Below are 22,963 nucleotides of genomic sequence, written 5' to 3'. Positions count from 1 at the left end.
AGGTAATGTCAAAGGCTCCTCAAATAAATTGCACGACACGGGGGGCCAGAATACATAAATTGACTTGTATAATCATAGACAAAGACGTGAGGAGACGAGACTAAACAATATGTGTAATTCAAACCTGGGGTTGGAGGACCACAATGAAAAAACATGGAACACAACCCCAAACAGGCAGACCCAGCCTCAACCGAAACCCTTTAAGAAATGACGAGATTTAAACCCAAGATCTCTCGGTCACCTCATAACAAGTGCATCCTACTCTCAACATTTCCCTGCTGCTGCACTTTGAAAGGAATTTCAATCTGCTTCCTATCAACTTCAAGAGTGACAAAACTTCCGAATATAAACTCAGGAAACACACACAGGGAAGCAGGTGCCATAATTATTTTTAATGGGTAATGGTTGGGAGAAGTACACAGAGATAGTGCAGTACATAGATAGACATGACCGACATGCATTCTTAGTGGATTCACAGGTTACGTCATTGCCGGCAACTTCAAATCTAAGCACACTCAACAGACAAGCAAGACAGTGCAAAAAGCCAAAAATTCACAACTACCACTTCACCAGCTCAGCAAATGCATAAACAGGCAAGTGCATCTTGGACTCGTTAAACATTGATATTGAGTGAGTGAGTGACAGCAAGTTTTAAAGGCTAAAGATGGAAATGAGAGGGATGGTTTCCAAACATGAGGAAAAAAAATAATAATAATAATAATAAAAAAACAATAAAAATAAAAAAACAAAGCACAGAGCAACACAAATGTCTCAACAACCACATACTGATTCCTACTGACTGTTTTTTCTCTCCCTCATTTCCAAGATATCTTTGGCTGATACCATAACTTAAATATCTTCCTCTATTTAAATATCCTTTTCACATTAGTGTAATCAAATGGACACAAAAATGCACATCACTCGGACATCCATTCTCCATGTCATGCCAATATCTACACCGCTTCTGCAGTTACGCAGTATACATACAGTACATACAGAAATATACACTTAGATACTCTTCATTTCTGGCACAATACTTTCACAATTGCAGCAAGGGTCAAGATCACACTGGGTGCTACTGATAGCAAGGTCTACAACAAGCTTGGTTTGGCAAATGGTTGTACTCCATTACACAGGCATACAGGATTATTGGCCAGCTAAATTGCCTGGCATCAGCAGGCATCACATTATCTTTACTTATCATTCACTTACCTTCTCTAATTTGCTCAAACAAACAAAAAATCAGAATTGACTTCCAATTCAATAAATGTCCATCATATACAAGTCCAGGGCCTCAGAAAATACAGCATGTTGGCAAAAGCCAAAACGTCTCGTCTCACTGCTTCCACCCACCTCTTCCTGCGACCAAGTGCCATGTACTGTGGTTCAGAAGCCACATGCAGCATGCAGAATTGATCGGCAATTCCTGGATGGGCGGACGGACAGCTACGGTCATCAAGCTCATGAGGGCGGCAGCGACAGAGGGGGCTGAGCGATGTTGGGTGTTGGGTTGGCAGCGCCCATTGTGGATGAGAGTTGCCCAGGTTGGCCAGGAGCGACAGCAGGTGCAGGGAGTTGTGTTTGCATTTGTTGTAGTTGCTCTGGGCTGGCGAGACTCTTGAGTAGATGGTTCTCCTGTTCGAGTTGACTGTTTCGCTCAATTAGTTCTTTGATTTGCTCCTTGAGCACTTCAACTTCCTCACGGACAGCATACATTAAGTGGGACTTCACCAGGTCCTGCAGAAAAATGTACGTCATCAGAATGTGCTTTCAAAGTGACGTTTTCCTCACTCAAAACAGCTTCCAGGAACTCACCAAATAACTGTAGCAGCAAGTGTAAGACCCAAAAACTTTTTTTTATTAAATCAAGCGATTTTCCACCAGGATTTCATGGAGAGGTCAGAAAGAGGAAGGAGGTAAGGATGGCAGATTTGCTAGAGCACTAACAAATTAGAGAGTAAGTAAAATCTGAAAGAAGCCTGGAAAGTGAAGTTTCTTAGAGGAAGGTGGCAAAGTTTGACTTGTGGTTATCAAAATTAGTTCAAAATTAAGGTGCAGCACTGGATATATAGGATGTCCAGAAAGTCCTTGTTCAACTTTGAACTTTTATATCTTTTGATGTGCACATGATAGAAACAAAATATACATGGTGTATGAAAGCATAATTGATAACATTTTTACTTAATACAGTTCAATCTTTTCGGCTTCCAACACAACTGCCATATTTTGGAATAAATCATTCAATCCGATTTTCCAACTTGGTGAAAACATTCTCCAGTTGCTGTTGAGTAATTTCATGAATTGCATTTGTGATCGGAGCCCAAACTTCATCGAAAAAAATGTGGTTTTTTATGAGTAAACAGTTTTACCTAGCCCCATAAAATGTCGTCCAATGGGGACAGGTCAAGCAAACGAGGTGAACACCAGACATTGATATTTGGTGAGTCTCTTTAATGTTGTCAGATTTCCTGAAGTTTTTCTGCCCCCCCCCCCCCAATGCGGTAATTGTGGTGTTGACGTAGAAGTTGCCTCATCAGAAAATGTCAACTCGTCAAGAAACAGCAATATCAAAGTTATGGTGGATTCAACAACAGCAATATCAAACAACAACATTTGACTTCCGGTTCGGGGATTTTTCCATGTGTTGGTCGAATCTGGAGCTGCCGCTTCCACCTCATTAAAGCTAGGTTTTCCAAACTGGATTCATCGTTGTTTTCTGTTATATCTTCATGCCTGTGTTGCTGTTTGTATTTCCATCCAATTCTCCATGTTAAATCGTATCTTGTATTTGTCAATTTGTTCTTGTATTGTTTGAGGTCTACTCCTCAGATACGAGATAGCCGGTGAAAATTCTGTGCCCCTTTTGTGCCGTGTTCCTCGTTGCCCTTCTTTCTTCCCAAATATTGCACTTTCTACCTCCTCAACCTTTCCCTATATGTTTCCTCTTCCCATCAAAAACACAACAAAAACCCCCCCCCCGATTTATTCACTCTACAATGATCTCTTTCTACAGGGTGGCCTGAAAATCGCTTTACCCCTCCTCGGTAAAACATTCGTTTTAAAACATTTTAATATAATGTTTTTATTGTGCATTACTACTTACAATAATCAATCAGTCATTGTATCTGTATGCGCTCCATCATTCTCCTGGGTCAATGTCGCCGCATACCATGGCAGAGGAGGGAGGTGCAACAAATCGAGCAGGGGTAAAGCGACTTTCAGGCCACCGTGTACTTGAATTTCCTTCTGTCTGTACTTTGTTTTTTTCCCTTTTCTCAATATTTCCAAACAATCTTCATTGAATATAAACACTTCTTCCTTTAAAAGCATTTAAAAATGCATCACTTTCCTTATTTCTCTGTCAACAAACCCCCAAAATGTTCTTCTTCTTCACCACGATATATTCCTCTTCTTGTTCTTCTTCACAAAAATTACTTTCAAAAACAGTCTGTCAGAGAAGCGCTTGGTCCACCAACACTCCTCCAGCAGTGACAGCACCGGCTTTCTCTGTACCTTCACAAAAATTCTAACCTCCTCTTTATCTCCATTTGTCCAATTTGGGAATTTAGAATCAGCATCCCTCCACTTCATCTCCCCATTTTCTGCATCCCTCCTAACCCCACCCTCTAAATGCTTCCCCCTCACCACACCACCTGAAGGCCTCTCCCTCACCCTGCTCACACAAAGCCCCCCCCCCCCCCGATCAGCTTACAAACCAATCATCGCAGTTAACGTGAAATACTTCCTTTTCTGCAACAGCCTCATCTCAGATCACTAATTTGCATTCAGACCAGGCAAATCACTGTACCTAGGGCATGCTGCTCCGACTCTCCCAACAAAGGATGGAGGACCTCAATGTCAGACATGAGATCAGGGCCATCTCTCTAAACACATCTGACACTTTCGATAGTTTGGCATCCTGCCTTGCTCTCCAAACTCTCTGCCTTTAGGTTACTCCACACTTGGGTGACTGACTTCCTCGACTCTCATAGCCAATGTGTGGCTCTCAATGCAATCTTTTCATCTCCTCTCCCTGTTAAGGTTGGCATACCCCAAGGCAGTGATCTGGGCCAAGTCTTATTCCTAAACTTCATCAATGATCTCTCTGATTCTCTGAAAAATTCTATCTATTTGCTGACGACTCTACCATTTGCCATGACATCCCTCATCCTTCAGACAGACAGGCAACAGCCTCTTCCCTCGATTCAGACCATGACATCACATGCTGGTGAAATACTTGGAATATGTATTTTAATCGAGACAAATCTATCTCTATCCCGTCTGGCAAACTCGAAGCGTCCTCCCCTACCCCTCATTCCTCCCCACACCCATTGTTTGTCCAAGTCTCCCAATATTTTGGCCCTCAACTTTGCTGTTGGTGTTTCCCTTTCTCTCTCTGCTGTTCCTTCTGTTCTGTTGCATCTTGATCCGTTCAGTTCTAGCTCTTCCATGAGTCTTGAGTCTGTATATGCATTTGTATATATATGTAAAAATATATGAATCAAAACATGAACATTAACAAAACTAGATAAATTATGCTTTAATTTGCCATTTATAGGTTGTTTCTATCACGTGTACATCAAAAGTTGAAAGATGCACAAGGACTTCAAGGACATCCTGTATTGAAGAGTCATGTCTCTTATCATGTTTTCTTTTGGTGTGAAAAATGACGGCAAGAAACATTTCTGGCTCTAAAATGTAAAACCTGTTGGAGGATTATCTCGTTGGTCTATTACAATGGTCTTGTAAAAAAAAATTGACAGACTCCTCTATATTACGTCATCCAGTACTCATATCTCACTGATGGGCAAACAGCAGGTGCATGACTCTTGGCTGATCTGGAGTTGAATAGATACCGACTTCAAGCAAGCGGTGCATTCTCATCTCACGTCAATCCCCACGTCCCTTCCTGAAAACGTTAACCCATTTAACCCAACTTCGCTCAGCCCAATCCTCTTACTTTCAGGTTATTGTGTTTGCTCTCTTATTCTTTTGATTATCTGTTTATTTCTTTGCTTGGTGTGTCCAAATGTACAGCAATCTCACTGCCACATAATCAATAGTGCCTTTTTACCCTCCATCACAACTTGCTCTTCAAATGAGCCTTGAACTTGTACGGGGAAAAAAAACAACAACAGATAAACAAACAACAACAAAAAAGGTGCAACAGCATTAGGGCTTTTCATTGTAGATTCGAAAATAAATAAACAATGTCGAATCAGTAAAAAAATACCAAACATCAAAGAGAAGCAATCCCTTAGCATTTCCTCATTTGTCATCAAGTATGGAAAAAGGGAGGATTACGCATGTGTTTTTAAAAATTAATATTTATTGACTTTTTCTTTTCCCCAGGCTCATTTCCATCATCACAGAGGATTGTAAAATATAAAAATAAGAGGCTCATTTATTTTTAGCATCAACCTTGATGACCGAGTGTAAATGTAACGATAATAATAAGATTAAAAAAGGGAAGGAATTTTTCACTGCTTGCTATGTTCATCGCACGATTTAGCCCCCCCTCTCCAAAATGTTGGGTTTCCGGTAACATGCTGCTCAATAAATGGAGTGGTAGGTAGGTAGGGATTTTCTTTTTTCTTTTTTGGACATGTTTAAATGGAAGTAGTACAGTATTTCAGATTCTACATCTTTCCAATCAGTGTGTGCATGTTGATAGTTGAAAAGATATAGAATCATGGACTTTAACATGTCCGTCATGAGATACCAAATTAGGGGTAAAACAGTATTGTGAACACTGGTCAGAGGATTAAATGACACCAATTTAGTATCTCTGCAAGGTTTCCTTCAAACATTGAAGCTGGTCTCAGCAGTGATAAAGACAGCATATGATTAACATGGCTAAACAGGACATATGAAGGAATTCAAGAATACTAATCCGTACATGGCAAGTTGGAGGTGATGAAAAACGGGTTGGTAGGAATCCAAAGCGGGTTTTTATTTTATTCATTTATTTTTTACCAAACGTGGTAAAAACGTTTTTCGAGATGTCAGTGACACAAAATACACCAAAATACCGAGATAGGTGTTTACTGACGAGGTGTTCTTGTAGCTGTTCAGAACTAATGTCAAACGTTTAGTTACTGTTATAGTCTTCGTGTAGACTCGTCTCAACGATCGTGAGGCACCAAACGAGCAGAGATCAATCAAACCGACGTGGCCACGGCCTGAAGGATGAGTCTCTTCACGTGACTGTGCTCGGCATTGTATTCATTCCAGGTTTTCATGGCCTTTCTGACGAGATCTCTCGAAGGATCAAACTTATGACCCGGGGTTTTACAGAAATTGGTTTTGCATGTGAGGAGAGAGCAGGTGACCTCAGTTGACAAGCACCCTCAGCAATCGATCTTGTTCTTGTGTACTTGTAAGATACTTTCGTCTTCGGAATTACTGTGAGGCAGCACATGTATGTGCTGAACTACTGTAAACAGAAGGCCAAGTTGTGGCTCCCAGTCTGCCATTCTCATCAACAATACAAGCCTGGTATTGGCTTAACTGTTAAGGTGGCTGTCTTAAGATCTTCGGGTCTTGAGTTTGAGTCCCTGTCGTACTGATGAAATAACATCAGGTGGGTTGACTCAGCTTGTCATCCTTCCGAGGTTGGCTAAATGAGTACCAGCGTACTGGTAACAGGGGCACTTCCATCAGCATCAGCAGCACAACCGCACTTTCAGAAAAATGATGCAACCAGCAGGCACAGGCTGCATACGAAATAACAACATAAACGATATCTCATGCCACCAATTACCCTTCCAAATTCAAATCGTAATAAACAATGAAATGGGACAGTGCCCTCCAGCCAATGAAATAGGATGAGATACTGCACCATACTCAAACCTGGAGCTCTGTAGGTCTTTGTAATACGATGGTATCATGTAACCTTTTTAATTATTTTTTTATTACGGTTTGAATTTGGTAATTTGTGGACACCTTGTGTGAATGAAAACCAAAATTGAATAAAATCCTGCCATTTAAATACTCAAAAGTACTGATAAATATCACCAAGAAGTGGAAGAGTGAATTGGAAAGCACAGATCGATGGATTTGTGGTGACGGCAATGTGATCGATGTGATCGTAAGTGAAGTGATTGGGTGCGCAGAATCCTAGATGACGTCGACGTGGCCATCGGTGAGGGAAGGCTCATGACGTCGCACAGCCGTTAGACCAGATGCGAGATACCTAACATGTCGACTACAGGTCTATCGGTTTGTGCGTCAATCCTTGCGAGTGGAATGGAAGTTGAACATTGCGTTTTTGAAATCGATCCCACTTTCCATCAAATATCAGTTTTGATCACACTGAAATGGGTCTGCGGGTTTTCAGAAACAAAACGGGTCAAACCCATGAAATCCCGGTCACTTGCCATGTATGTTCATCTCTCAATAATCATCCGTGAAAATCTTGTATAGTCAGATATTAGACCCTTTCCAGTTGACAAAAATCCCAGATTACGCCCTTTGGGGGCATCCATGAAGTACATATTCTTCAAAATAAGAAACATTAACCCACCCCCCTCCCCCAACTAATGCACTTGAAATTGAATCTGCATAATCCAGCAACATAGCAATTGTTATACACCGCCCCCCCTCCCCACAGATATCCAACTCTCTCCCCCCTCTTCCTCCCCTTCACTCCTCTCTCCCCTCCACTCCTCTCTCCCCTCCACTCCTCTCTCCCCTCCACTCCTCTCTCCCCTCCACTCCTCTCTCCCCTCCACTCCTCTCTCCCCTCCACTCCTCTCTCCCCTCCCTTTCCCCTCACCTCTTCGCTTCCCTCCTCTCACCCCTGTAGTCCTGTCAGTGAAGCGACAGGTAGTATTTGCTGGTATAAAGTAAATGTGTACACTGTTTGCAAGGTATCAACAGACCCCTCCCCAAACAAAGTACAGCACCGTCGATTAAAGGCACCCACAAAACTGAGATAATAATAAGATCTTGTAATTTTTCCTACTTTGTAACAAAACTGGCTTAAAATAATTTTCAAGAAATTCAGTTCTGTATTTTAAAATATTCAGAACGAATATTTACACTTCGTTTTTCCATTTGACTGATGTTCGCAATAAGCTTCTCTTCCTCTTCTTCTTCACAGAATCCCTTTTAGTTTTTTTGGTGGTAGCCGTTTTTCTCCAGACATAAGTATGTCAAATGCAGACCTCATGGGTCTGACATCGTGTGTGTCTTGGTGATCACATCGGCACTTTAAGTGGAAAAAAACGAACACCAAATATCTGAACGGCAGCCATGACTTCTGTCAAAGTCGGGAATGTCAATCCAGGGTCCATTTTCCAACCTTTAACAAGACACCATCGGCGTGTCCCAGGTGGGTTGTGCAATGTTTGTAAAATGTCGACTAAAGTTGCTGACCCGTTAACTGAAATAAACAGCCGCTGATTTTCTCTGTTGAGACCACAGCGGTCAACAATGGCCGCTATGTATAGCGGACATAAAATGGCCACCCAGAAGTCGACCCTCGAAAAAAAACATATATATATATATATATATATATATATATATATATATATATATATATATATATATATATATGTATTAAAAAAAATTTTAAAATTGGGGTCGGCAGGAATTATCGCGGTAACTCAGGTTACCAGAAACAACATATTTTTTTTTAGGCCTTATAGGAATGCTTCCATAAATATTTTATACAAAAAGGCTGAAAAGGTAACAAAACAAACCATGCTGAGAAAAATGATTGCTTTTAGTAGATGAAAATTGTGGTTGCCCCACTAAAACAGCATCGCATCACCATGACCAAATAAACCTGCCATGCTTCCGCAAAGCCCGTTTAATCCATGCAAGTATAAATTGCCACCGTCACCACTGTCCTATTAAAATGCATCCATTATTGTGAACGAAACCACAACGAAATTCCACATATGATGACACAGCCTCGTGCCATTAAATGAAGGATGACATTCAAAACCTCTGCTGACTCCGAATGTATACGTCCAGTAGGTAAGTGTATCCAAAAGCATTTTTCCTGCTCAGAATCTTACTATAATTCAACAAGTGTCTGTGTGTGTGTGTGGGCATTCATTTGACCTCGATTCACTCCTGAACTGCTGGGCGGAATTATTTAAAATATGGTGGTTGTGGGAGGGGGTAGGGTGGGAAGGGCTTGCATGGAAGGTGGGTTTTAGATGGTTAAAAAAAAAAACATAAAAAAAATTGTATCCCATGGAGTTTCGTGTGGGGGAGGATCCCAATTCTTTAAACTTCACAGACGTCCTCTAAAATAAATTTCAACAGATAGAGTGAAAAATAACATCATTTGAAGATAATGTGACAGAATTAAAGAAAGATTTGGTAGTGTAGAGAATAATTACATGGTCGTTTTAAAAGGCACAGGAAGTACAAAGAACCAATAAAACGCAAGCCATGCCTGCAAACTCAAATCATGTCGATCTTTGGACGGGAACAGCACAGAGCAATAGCAAGTGCGACGGTCAAAGAATGGCGTGCCCATACATTGAAACAATGGAACACGATTTACATAAAGGTGAAAAAAACAAAACAGGAAAACTAGGAAGTTTCTAACCTTGCGAAAATGCACAAAACAGCACGCTCGTTTCAAATACGTTTCATTCCATCTTTCTGTCTCAAGCGCTACGGACACGACCCCACCCACCACCCCCTCCTACCCTACTGAGCACTCGGGTTCCTTTAGTGTTCAGGGGTCTCACGCACCAAACGCCGATTAAATTCCTGGTGGAGAGGTGCCCTGATGCCCGGGAGAAGTGTCTGCGTTCGTGCGAACACCAACGGCATGCAGAGAAAAGCAGTGCGTGTGTGTGCTTCGCATCTAAACAAGTAGTTGCGTGTGCAAACCAACACATACCATTGCTTGTTCAATCTTGTTATCGATGGCAACGACACTTGCTCCAGATGCACTGCGGTGAAGAACAAGCAGAAGATTGTGGGGGTGGGGAGGGTTTGGCAGGGAAAGGGAAGAATGGGGATGTGGAAAGGAAGAGGAAAATGTGAAACGGTAAATACACAACAATTCCAAGCGGCACAAATAAACACAAAGAATGGTAAGTTGCACGGTATTATTTATTACGAATGTAAGCCAATATCAAAATGTATCTTCATCATCGTCAACACCGAATCAGGCAGCATTCAACAGAGGATGCACATTTTCACGTCGGACAGGGAAAACCATTCAAAGACAACCAGGCAAAAAATACAACAACGCAGGAATGAGAACGGTAGCAAAGGAGAGAGAACCAAATATAAGAAGAGATAATTAGAGAGATCTAGCGAGAACCTGCATACGAATATCCGCAGCGGTGTTCACACACACAATAGCTTAGCTGTATGCTGCCACGCAAGGGTGACGTCACCTGGCAAGCAGCCAGCCATCATCTCTCTTTCCGGATATATGGAAAAAATAAATGGACCTGCCCTGTTTTTGCTTTTTCTATGACAACTGATTACCATTCCCAATCGTAAACCTTCATTGTTCTCTCTTAATAATAATGATAATAATAAAAAGACATCAACAATGAGCATCAATCGGGTTTCAACCCGTCACGCAATCGGATGGTCGTCGAAAGCAACCTTTGGAGCAAGCTATTTCAGCTATACTACACGACAGACTGAATCACAAATAATATTCGGAAAAATTGCACGGAAAGAAAACTGCGGATTTTTTTGGAGCAGAGTGGGGGCGATGGAGGGGAGGGGGGCGTGGGGGGGGGGTTGGGATGTTGACCCAATTATTGTCCGTCTGTTCATTGCCATTTCAAATAAGAATGACAATCGCTGCAGTGAACAATCGCCACGTGACAATCGCCACGAAGAGCTATTAAACAAAACAAGCGGCACATTGGAAGGGTGCAATGCTCCGGCTTCGGAAACACACCAACATCACAAACACGTGCACATGATACATTAAGTGCAACATTCTTCGAATAGATTGTGGCAAATAATCGATGAAAAAGAGGAGGAAATAAGAGTTATGCATTTACTGGCTCAGATATCTCTCATTCATAAGTAAACAGTAAAGTAATATCGAATGTAGGCCTGCTACCACCACTTGAACAAAACACACCCGTTTCCCTTCAACCCCACCGACTACCACCCAAGTGATAAAGGAAGCCATTTTTAAATTCCCCAGTCGCTGGGGGAGGGAAGCACAAACTCTACAGTTCAATAAATCTCGCAAAAATAAACTAATTAACAACAAGAACGGCACTCGGTAGAATGCATACCTCCGCCAGGCTGAACAGTTTACGTTTGTCATTCCACTGAAATCTAATCTAGATTCGTACCTGAACCAAAATCTAATTGGCTTGTTATTGTCACCTAACAAACTCATCCACCAAGTTTTGTCATAATCCGTTCATAACTTTCTGAAATATTATTATCTTGTTTTTAGCTCCATCTCTCAATGGTGAAAAATGACTTAGAGATTCTCATATCCAGATTCAATTGTCACCAAAATCGAGCCAATTCGACATTATCACACACCCAACCTGTCCATCATGTTTCGTCCGAATCTGTCCATAACCTTTTTTAGATATCGTGCTCACAGACAGATAAACAAACAAAGAAATAGACAAGGGTGCAAACATAACCTCTGTCCACATTCAGTGGCAGAGGTAAATATAACCACTAATTAATTGGGAAGCCTGGTGTTGGCTTATTGGTTAGGGTGGTAGGCTTGGGATGTTCGGGTCTGAAGTTGAAGCCCCGTCTGTCGCTGAATTAACACTAGGTGGGGTTGACTCAGCCTGTCATCCTTCCGAGGTTGGAAAAATGAGTACCAGTGAACTGGTAATAGGGGCACAGCATCCCCCCACACTCGGGAGCAGTGGTGATGCACCGTTGTTCATAGCCAGTTGAAAGCATGAAATCATGCCACCACAATAAGTGGACGTATGTACATAAAATTCCTTGGTGAGATAGTGTGATGAAAGAAAGTGAATCAAAAACTGAAGATTAAACTTGACATGCGTGGGTGCTTTATTTTGGGATGAACATTAGCAATACCCACTCCCACTGAAATATGGTATCGGTACCCCCTCCCTCTTTGTGCAATGGACAGATGCATCTCCTTTAAGCACGAGTCACATTTGCTCTACAGCTAGGATACGGCGGCCGTTCCCCCCCTGAATTGACAGAAATGCGCAGCGGCCGCAGAGTTTCTGAGGTGGCCTCAGGGTGGCCCTACGTCGTATGTCTATCTTTTACAGGCCGTAGGGGTCTCCGTGGAATTAGAGCGCAGAGTTATAACTTTTTTTCATTTCTAGGTTGGCCGTAGCAATTCGACAAGCCGTAGCCAAGACGTATATGTGTTCCACGTCGACCGTACGTAGGGCGTACGGTGGGCTTGCGTTATTCGTGCGGCTGCCGTAGGCTCAAATCAATGAAAAATGAATTTTGCCAACCCCCAAAAAATTACGGCGGCCGCACTATTTCCACGGTCGCCGTAGGGTAGTCCTAAGGCATCCCTGTGTTCAACGTACGGTGGCCTTGCGGTCTGTGTGACTACCTGCGGGCAACGCAGGGTCGACCCACCGTTCTCCTACGCCCGCCGTGCGTCCTACGTACGGCCTCCGTGGCAGTCTGCGTCGACCGTGCGCTACCGCTAGAGATCGGAGTATAGGTGTTTGCCACCAGTGTTGGGCACAAAAGCGATAATCCGATAACAGATAATTATCGAAGTTTACTTTTTTTTTTAATCGGACTATTATCGGAATTTAACTTCCATTTATCGTTATCGGACCAGTTAACTTACGATAACTCGATTTTTTAGTCCCATAATGTCCGTTAATTTTTTTGTCCGATAACATTTTTATCATTTCCGGGTCGCATTTCGCCAAACTAATTAATTATCAATGAGGAGAAAAATGTACATGATGAAAGATTTCTTGTTCTACAAGATAATGCTGAATCAGGCTGCCACGTGAAGAAAAATGGAAGAAGAAAAATGGAAGAAGAAAAATGGAAGAAGAAAAATGGAAGAAGGAGAAGAAGAAAAATGGAAGAAGAAGAAGAGGAAGAAAAATGGAAGAAGAAGAAGAGGAAGAAAAATGGAAGAAGAAGAAGAGGAAGAAAAATGGAAGAAGAAGAAGAGGAAGAAAAATGGAAGAAGAAGAAGAGGAAGAAGAGGAAGAAGAAGAAAAATGGAAGAAGAGGAAGAAGAAGAAAAATGGAAGAAGAAGAAGAAGAAAAATGGAAGAAGAAGAAGAAGAAGAAAAATGGAAGAAGAAGAAGAGGAAGAAGAGGAAGAAGAAGAAAAATGGAAGAAGAAGAAGAAAAATGGAAGAAGAAGAAGAAGAAAAATGGAAGAAGAAGAAGAAGAAAAATGGAAGAAGAAGAAGAAGAAAAATGGAAGAAGAAGAATAATGGAAGAAGAAGAAGAATAAAAATGGAAGAAGAAGAAGAATAAAAATGGAAGAAGAAGAAGAATAAAAATGGAAGAAGAAGAAGAATAAAAATGGAAGAAGAAGAAGAATAAAAATGGAAGAAGAAGAAGAATAAAAATGGAAGAAGAAGAAGAATAAAAATGGAAGAAGAAGAAGAATAAAAATGGAAGAAGAAGAAGAATAAAAATGGAAGAAGAAGAAGAATAAAAATGGAAGAAGAAGAGGAAGAAAAATGGAAGAAGAAAAAGAAGAAGAAGAAGAAGAAGAAGCCTTGCAATGGCGACTTCCTCAGCCATGCGGCTGCTGGGCTCTGCAGGTACCTGGGTTCGGTTAAGGTTGGGAAACCCTAAAAATAAAAACATATGTGACTGCTACATTGTGTGACCGTGGAAATACTGCGGCCGCCCTATAATTGCTAGTGGCCGTAGATTTTTTTTAGACCCTACGGCCGCCGAGCCAAATGTGACTGAAGCATTAGTAATAGTTAAACCCATTCTTTCCGGGAGCGGGGGAGGGGAGTGGTGGGGATTATTTTGTGTCCATAACCTGAATACCTCGAGTACGAATGCAAAATTTGGTGGAGATTGGCCGAGCCGTTTTAGATTCTGTAATGATCAGACAGACGTACATAGGATTACATATACAAAGGATTGCCTTATTTTAGTATGATGTTCTCGCATTCAAAACAACCAGCAAGTTGCGCCCACGAGATGAACAAAATTTGGCATTATTTATATGTTTGTACGAGCCCCGTCTGAACGCACTAAAACAGTTCTGCTTTCTTGCAAGAATGAAACATCACCAAGGAAACTCAAAGGCTAACAAGAGAGATTTTTGGTTCCAACACTGTGAGCCTGGCAGGAGGAATATACAGTAGTAAAAGAATATAAAACAATGACTCCAAAATTCTGACAGCAAATGAACTTATTCATTTATGCATCCTCAAACTTCCTAATAAAATAAAAAAAACATGTTTCAAACATTCCGTTAATGTACAATTTGATCCAACTATCGACATGTAAATGTGACACACAAAAATCACCTCGCGTCAGAGATGGGGAGCTTCTAGGTGACATGAGAAAGTGATATCAATGTACGTGAGGCACTCAAAAGTTAAAGGAACACAATACTCACAATAATCCAATCAACACCAACAATGTTTTATTTATTAATTAAATATGACTGGGAATAAAATATTTTGCTTCCTTATTATACGAGGTGTGTTCAAAAAGTATCCAACCTTAATTTTTCGTGCGTAAACAAATGAAGCTCGGGAGGCGTGGTTTGGTGCACGTATGTAGGTGATCCTAATTCGTATGCGTGAATATTTTCCCGCCTGCAGAAGCTGTCAGTCGCCGACAGACCGCCGATGAGTGAGGAAGTGTAAGTGAGTGCCGTCGGATTTTCATTTTTGACAAAATGACGGAAAAATTTGAACAACGCTACTGCATCAAATTTTGTGTAAAGCTTGGCGATTCCCAAGTGGAAACGATCCGCAAGATGTAACAGGTCTTCGGGAACGAAGCAATGGGCACCACACAGATAAAAGAGTGGCACAACCGCTTCAAAGATGGTCGCACATCAGTGGAAAGTGAAGCACGTTCTGGTAGGCCCTCAACATCCTGAAATGAGATAGCCATTAACCAAGTGAGGACCCTGCTGATGCAGGATCGTCGAATCACGATCAGAGAACTTGCAGACGAGGCGGGCGTCAGCATTGGATCCGTTCATTCCATTGTGACTGAGGATTTGGGCTTAAGGAGAATCTCAGCGAACTTCGTGCCAAAGCTGCTAACGATGGAGCAGAAGCAACTCCGTTTGGAGATTGCACAGGACATGCTGGAGACTGTGAACAGTGATCCCAACTTCTTCAACACAGTGATCACTGGCCATGAGACCACAGTGATCCGTAATTTTGTCAAAAACGAAAATCCGACGGTGCTCACTTACACTTCCTCACTCATCGGCGGTCTGTCGGCGACTGACAGCTTCTGCAGGCGGGAAAATATTCACGCATACGGATGAGGATCGCCTACATACGTGCACCAAGCCACACCTCCCTAGCTTCATTTGTTTACGCAAGAAAAATTAAGGTTGGATACTTTTTGAACACACCTCGTATACTGGACTGTACTTGTGGATTGAAACGAGCACGTCGGATATGACACGGCTCGGAGAGGAAGTTGACCATGGAATCAACTTGAGGGCTGACGACGAGGTGCCCAAGCAACCAATTTGGTCCACCACAGAATGAAAAACACATTTCAAAATAGGTATTCCCACCTGTGCAGGGAGGAATTTGACGGGTATGGTGAATTTAGAAAAACACTCAAAAGAGGACAAGACGGAGGAAATAAAAGAAAGTTTTCAAAAACCATAATTCCTCCAAATAGAAACAAAGTGCATATCTCAACTGGGGAGCTGAATTTCTGTGCAAGACACAACAATGACTCATGGAAGAAGGACATCCAATGAGGGGAGGGGGGGTGGGTGGGTGGGCTGGTAGCAAAGGGTCGATTTTACCAGATTCTCAGAGGTGGCACCCAATACATTGCCAACTAGAAAACATCTCAATACACAAAGCCAATCCGCATCTGCTTGGTACTCTACACCTAACCTTGACAAAAAAAGCAGCTAAAAAAAACAAAACAACGTGAAATTTATTGATTCGTTTTTTTTTCTCCATATCCTCCAAACAAAGGTTTGTTGGAATTTGATGACAAAAGTTCAAATGGTTAAAAAATGATACCAAAAAAAAAGAAATTCGGAAGCGATTACAAAACCCCTCCGTCTGGTGCTGTGCGGTAGACGGGATAATAAAGAGCTACTTGCACTTGTTGTGACTTTGACCGAATTATTAGTCTTTTCCACTTTCTCATAATAAAGGTTTGTTAAAAATTTGATGAGAAAAGCTCAAAAGGTATAAAACTTATGGCTTGGACAGACACTGACATACTAACACACTTGCAAAACCCCAGGTTCCACTGCATGGCAGAAGAGTTCATGAAAGAAAAACATCACAAACTAAGCATCAAAAACTTTTCTTTCTTTTTTTGCCAGAACCTAATTAAACAAATGAGAGTACAGGTGTGCAATGGATTGCAGAAACCGAGGGGAAAAAAAGAAGTTCATTTTGGGAGGAAGATATTAAAGAAGAAAAATATAAAAAATTGAATCGGGAAGTCATAAAATCTCAACTCAGAACATCACTCTGTCAGAGATAAATCCCAGGTTCATACCTGTGCTGCTGAATCCAACCCCACCCCTCCCTCAACTCACACCCCCGAAAGGGGTCAGAGTAGTATAGAGGTTTAAAAAATAAATAATCAGCTTGGTGAAACCTTCAAATTATACAACAAAGTGGGTGACGAAACACAGACACAAACACAGTCAGATGTCTCGTAGTGATTTTGTGAAAGCTTCAGTCGATGGAACCATTGGGAGTTAACCAACTGTTCAAAGCACAACCGATGCTGGAATAAAATTCTTGCAGAGAACTTAGAAAATACTTTAAAGCAAAGGAAAATCAACAAAATTAAATTTCACAAACAGTACTGACACATCTTATTTGTCTTCATTCGTATGCATCACTGGCTGAGGGCGTGGCCCTCTGTAGGTTAGGGCAGCAATTTGGAATTTGTCCAGGGTGCCGGCGATAGCTCGCCGACTCTTTGTGAAGGACACCGTAGGATCTAACGTCCAGAAATGAATGCTGGGAGACGGGACGCCGGTTTAACGTCCATCTGAGGGATGGCACACACATTGATGATTCACCCTGCCTGTGAAACACGGGGATGACAGTTTATAGCTGAGTCAGGATTCAAACCAAGGCTAGACAGCTTATAGGTAAGTGTGTGTACCTCCAAGCCATCCGGTCAGCCCTTTGAGATAACTGTGGAAAAAGCTTGGAACTGTACACAAAAAAACCAAGGGGAAGAAGAAATTCAGGCAACAATTGAATGGTGGACACAACAGGAGAGACAGAGAGACATAGAGACATAGAGACATAGAGACATAGAGACATAGAGACATAGAGACATAGAGACATAGAGACATAGAGACATAGAGAGAGACATAGAGAGAGACATAGAGAGAGACATAGAGAGAGACATAGAGAGAGACATAGAGAGAGACATAGAGAGAGACATAGAGAGAGACATAGAGACATAGAGACATAGAGACATAGAGACATAGAGACATAGAGACATAGAGACATAGAGACAGAGAGACAGAGAGACAGAGAGATAGAGACATAGAGACATAGAGACATAGAGACATAGAGACATAGAGACATAGAGACATAGAGACATAGAGACATAGAGACATAGAGACATAGAGACAGAGACATAGAGACAGAGACATAGAGAGACAGAGAGAGACATAGAGAAGCAGCAGCAACATGTGTTTTATATGTACATACAACTGGAGGTTTTGTGATAAGAGATGCTGGCAAGATGCAAAACACACTTTGGTGTTGAAGGAAATACAAATTTGCTTACCAAAAGTCACATCCTCACAAAATTACATCGACCCAACATGAACCAGGGAGCTTGCACAAACATAGGTTTGCCTACAAAGCACACACCTATTGAGCACAGCCAAGTTAGTTATTTATTTTTCCATGTATTATTCCTTTTGGGAATTTTCCACTCAGCAATGATGCTGTTTCTTCACATTCCCAACCGAGACTGACATTTGTACCCAAATCTTTCCTCACACCCATCTTACCCTCTCCACTTACAGCCGTAAGAAATAGATAAACAGCAACAACAACAAAAAGATGGATAAATGATAATCAATAAAAGAAAGTTAATACAGGATGGTCCATGAAATGATGACTGTTTCCTGTTCCTCACAGGTTTGTAAGCAACGATAGTTTATGGCCAGTTAGCAGCCGCACGCCACACAATTTGTACTCTGGTGTTCTGCCCCAAGGTAGGTTAAGTGCTGTCGAAACAGTTTCTTGTCGAGGGTTAAATTTGGTGGTTTGCCATTGCTTTCCCAACAGTTGTTAGGGCAGGAATTTGGAATTTCTTCATGGTGCCGGCAATAGCTCACCTACTCTTAGCGAAAGACACCGTGGGATCTATAATGTCCACCATCGAATACCGGCAAATGGGACGACCAGTTTAACGTCCATCCGAGGGACGGCACACATGAAGATGGCCGTTTGTAACTGGGCCGAGATTCAAACCCTGACAAGACGGCTTTGAGGCGAGTGTGCATACCTCGAGGCCGTCCTGTCGGCCTTGCATCACAATATAATTTATAAATGAAAAAAATCTCGCAGGAAAAAAAAAATAAGATCAGTCAATCAGTGAATGGCAGGGGATGTACGATCATTCCTTGAAAGGACAGTTAATTTGGCCTGGTAATCCCGGCTTAACTGAAAGACAACATATGGGACGTGAACATTGGAAAAGTCAAGTAAAGTCCAAACTTTAATAAAGCTAAGGGGGAAAAGTTGGAGAATTGTGCAAACCAATCAATGAGAACTTGTGTCGCTGAATGGTGAATACTTTCATCCTTTGAATGGACTAAGTGCACAGACAAACCGGTGGTCACATTGAACATGTTGCTCGTGACAAATAAATCTCAAAATAATTGTGTTTGTAAGTGATGAATACATTGTTCCTTTCTACATTAAAAAAAATTCAATCGTAACATTGCAAATGTGACATTTTGCTTAGCACCCCGTGCATTTTACCCAAGAAGTAAAACCTCAACATCATAAGTTACAAATAAAAGCAGGACTGTGACAAAATAACCTCAACACCCATTTCTGACCTTTTTCCCTTAATATGACTGACACACACACACACACACACACACACACACACACACACACACACACACACACACACACACACACACACACACACACACACACACACACACACACACACACACACACACACACACACACACACACACACACACACATTGTTTACTCAACAGTAATGGCCATCCTGAAAGGTTTATATTGATATTTAAGGGATATTTAATATCTCTTGATTGATATTGATATTTAATATCTCTTCTCCAATATTGCTCCATCAGTCATCCGACCTTCCCCAACAACTCCAGGATGCTGTGTTCTTCCAGTAACCCCCTCCTGGTTAAATTTCCAAAATCCAGGCTGACTGCAGACCTCAACTATTATATTCCTCACTTCTTCCATCTATACAACTGCCTTCCAGATACTATTCTTTCCCATTATTCCCTCCAGGGCTTCACACAAGCAGTGCACCGCCATCTTGTTTCATCCCCAATTCTGACCCATGATCTTTATTACTGCTATTAACCTTCCCTAACCCAACCAACTAACTTGCAAGTTTCAGTGTTTCCTCGCATCCTCTTTTCCTGTTCATTCATTCCCTTGATGTTTACACCCTTACATCTATACCTTGCTCTTCCATGAGCCTTGCTCTTGTAAAGAAAAAAATAATTCTTAACTTGTAAGCAATTGATAGATTCCTTGACTTTCCAGATCATCAGAGCTGGGCTCCGTTCTTCATAGGTTTGACATTTTCCACCCACAACCTCTTCGAAACAGAGGATCCCCAACCTCAGGTGTGTCCAAGTCAATCAACCTGGCAATGCAACTTCATGACTCAAACTTTCTACTTGTAACATTAAGTGTTAACACCCCTGCACAGTGCAATTGTACATTTACCCTCCATGCCACACGGCTTCATGTGTAACATACTCATAATACCTCTCGCAGATTCCATTATACAGCGAGAAGGGCAATCGGTAAAGTGCATATCTCCGCAACGCAATGCCTGATCCAAGAGAACATATTGGGCCCAATACATTTTTGAGATATCGTGATATATATCGTTTTAGCCCCATCTCATGGTGAAGAATCACTTAAAAAATTATCGGATCCAGCTCCGGATCTTCACCAAAATCAAATCAATTATTCGTCACACACCCAACCTGTCCACAAAATTTCATCCAGGTCCATCCACAACTTTTTGAGATATCCTGCACACAAACAGACAGACAGGGGTGAAAAGCTTCCACCTTCGGTGATGGAGGTAACAAGACATGTAGGATCTTACATTACTGGTAAATCATGCACAAACACAGCTTATCCTTTCACATTCATTTGCCTGCAAGCCGATCTTTCTTACCGCAGAATTGAAATGTTATTTAAATACAGAAACTATCATTTTAACAGATTCCGCACATGCTCTGCAGCTCCTCACAGTAATCCCTCAGCAACCACTGAAAAGGTTTTAAAATGGATAAACATGTATGTTTATTTAATAATATGTTTGTCATATTTAATAAATTTATTCCATCTGCTGTTCATTGATGAAAAACACACACACATATACACACATATACACACACACACACACACACACACACACACACACACACACACACACACACACACACACACACACAATTAAAACCAAGGCCAGCAATAGCATTCGTGACCTTCAAAAGCACTCTTTGTTGCAGTCCCTCTCTCTCATTCCATTCTCATAGCAAGACTGGGCATCCAGACACTTTGCTTTGTCTGGCAATGCAACCTTTGCTCTGATAACGCAATGACGAAGATGAAACTTTACAAAAAAAAAAGAAGGGAAAGACAAAAACAGATTCAAGGTTAAACCCTGTTTGAGGTCCACAAATCGTGTTGAGACAAACAATCCCAGGAAATCTCAAGGTACTTATGTGGAACAAAATAAAAGGCAAACAAAAGGTGGGGGGGGGTTATAACCTGTCCGTCACGCCACCACTTTAAAATGGCCAGCAACCTTGCTGTCTTTAATTCCAAACAACCGAATGACAGACACTTCTGCTGCACATGGTCAGCTCCAACTAATGACATTTGAAGCACCAACGCCAACATAAGAACCACTTCTGAGCAGCATTTGCAAGGTGAGCAGCAGTCTGGGAAAACAAATTTTCTGCTTCGTTCGAAGCGTTGATCGTGTACGTTCAAAGGAAATAAATCAGGTGCAAAGTAATTTTACTCCATCACACTTTGACGGTTAATATGCATTCGGTAAATGCAATGCTTCCCGGCATCACTATCCTCTATCTCTTAGATGCTCGCATTTCTTTGGAAAGCGTTTTCCAAAGCTGTGTTGTCTGGAATCCACAGCCTTTCCCACCTCGTACATTCTCAAAGAGGCCTTGTAGCTTACGGGTCCCAGTCCAGTTCACTGTTCAAAAATAAAAACTCAACTGACAAATGCAATGAGACGAGTCGATTGGTTGTCCATATTCATAATGCTTCCATAAATGAAGCCTTCGTCTCTTCATACTTTGTTCTCAATTTATTGCAATAGTCCTACCTTCATCAACATGTCAACAGCATTGAAACATTTGCACGGCTTGTTCAGAGAAACAGAGCGACCAAATGGTTTGACGAGGGAATCAAAGAAGAGGTATGCATCACTTTGCCTGGTGTTGGCTTAATGGTTAGGGTGGTGGGCTTGGGATCATAGGATCCTGAATTCAAATCCCCCTCTGCTGTTGAATTAATACCAGGTGGGACTGACTTTGCCTGTCATCCTTCCGAGGTTGGCAAAATGAGTGCCAGCTTGCTGATATACCGTGTCGGATGGTGACCCGTCCAGGATTGTGCCCAATAGCCAAGAAGACTGCTTAGGCAGCAGCAACGCTCTGCACATAAGATGGTCCGAATGGATGGGATGGATCAAGGTATTGAATTATCATCCCCATGCTTTTATAAAAACGGGGGATATTGAAATCAGCCGTGTGTCTGTCTATTCGTCCGTCCATCATGCTATCCCCTCCTTCACGGTCAGTGCAGAAATTCTCCAAACTTGGTAGTTATGATCACCACATGGCAAGAAGGTGCAAGAGCAGAATTATTTTTTCCCTGCCCCCCTGGGGTGGGGTCAAAAACCAATAAAATGCAATTATGGGCACATTTATAAACGAAACTTTGTATATGCAATCAAAATTGGAGAACGCAGTAACATTTTTTGGGGATTTGATCCCAGGTTCACACCCCAGAGGGTGGGGACTTGAGGTCATGGGGGGGGGGGGGGAACAGGATTTTTATTATTATTATTGGGTCCATGGTGGAACCCTTTCCCATCTTTCAATCTTGATTTATGTGGGAATCACGGGGATTTGCGATGGTGCACCATCGACGTCACTCGTTTTTTTTCTTCTTGGAACTGTCAGTATTAACTTAAGAATTCACACTTATCCAGATACGCGTCTGAAAAATTCATGTCTGATTCATGCAATGAAGATGAAGCAGAAGAAATGTACACCCCTCTTACAAAATGGTTCCCTCTCGGGCATGCTTCCTTCCTTCCTGTCCAAAACGCTGGCAGCCAATTCTAAAAACAAAGAACATAATCAAAACAAAACACGGAGTACATTTTGTCGCAAGGCTGAAAATAGATGTTGGACGCACGATTCTCACCATGCAAATGCACAGATAGGATTATACACAGCTCAAGCCCGGGACAAAGTTCCTCTTCCTCGAGAGAAACAACGCTAGGTACAAGATAATTTTCCCAACACCAAGGACAGTGAACACGTCCAACACCAGAACT

At 41.8% G+C, this 22,963-nt stretch overlaps 1 protein-coding gene across 2 annotated transcripts in view; it reads right to left on the bottom strand.

Moving 5' to 3' along the window:
- Window positions 1-372: 372 nt before the first annotated feature.
- LOC147026549 (uncharacterized) overlaps window positions 373-22,963 on the bottom strand; it is a 135,592-nt gene continuing 113,001 nt past the window's right edge. For both annotated transcript variants that reach the window (XM_085882042.1, XM_085882043.1), the window contains 2 exons: window positions 9,869-9,920; window positions 373-1,737 (listed from right to left, as the gene is read on the bottom strand). In XM_085882042.1, coding sequence (XP_085738168.1) covers window positions 1,462-1,737; window positions 9,869-9,920 — 328 coding nt within the window. In that variant the 3' untranslated portion in view covers window positions 373-1,461. The remainder of the gene's footprint in view (window positions 1,738-9,868; window positions 9,921-22,963) is intronic.

Source organism: Eptatretus burgeri, chromosome 5, assembly GCF_056783735.1.
Source record: "Eptatretus burgeri isolate ZD-2024b chromosome 5, Ebu_testis_v1, whole genome shotgun sequence".
Taxonomy (NCBI): domain Eukaryota; kingdom Metazoa; phylum Chordata; class Myxini; order Myxiniformes; family Myxinidae; genus Eptatretus; species Eptatretus burgeri.
Note: the sequence above shows the minus strand (reverse complement) of the source record. Positions and strands in the feature narration are given on the sequence as shown.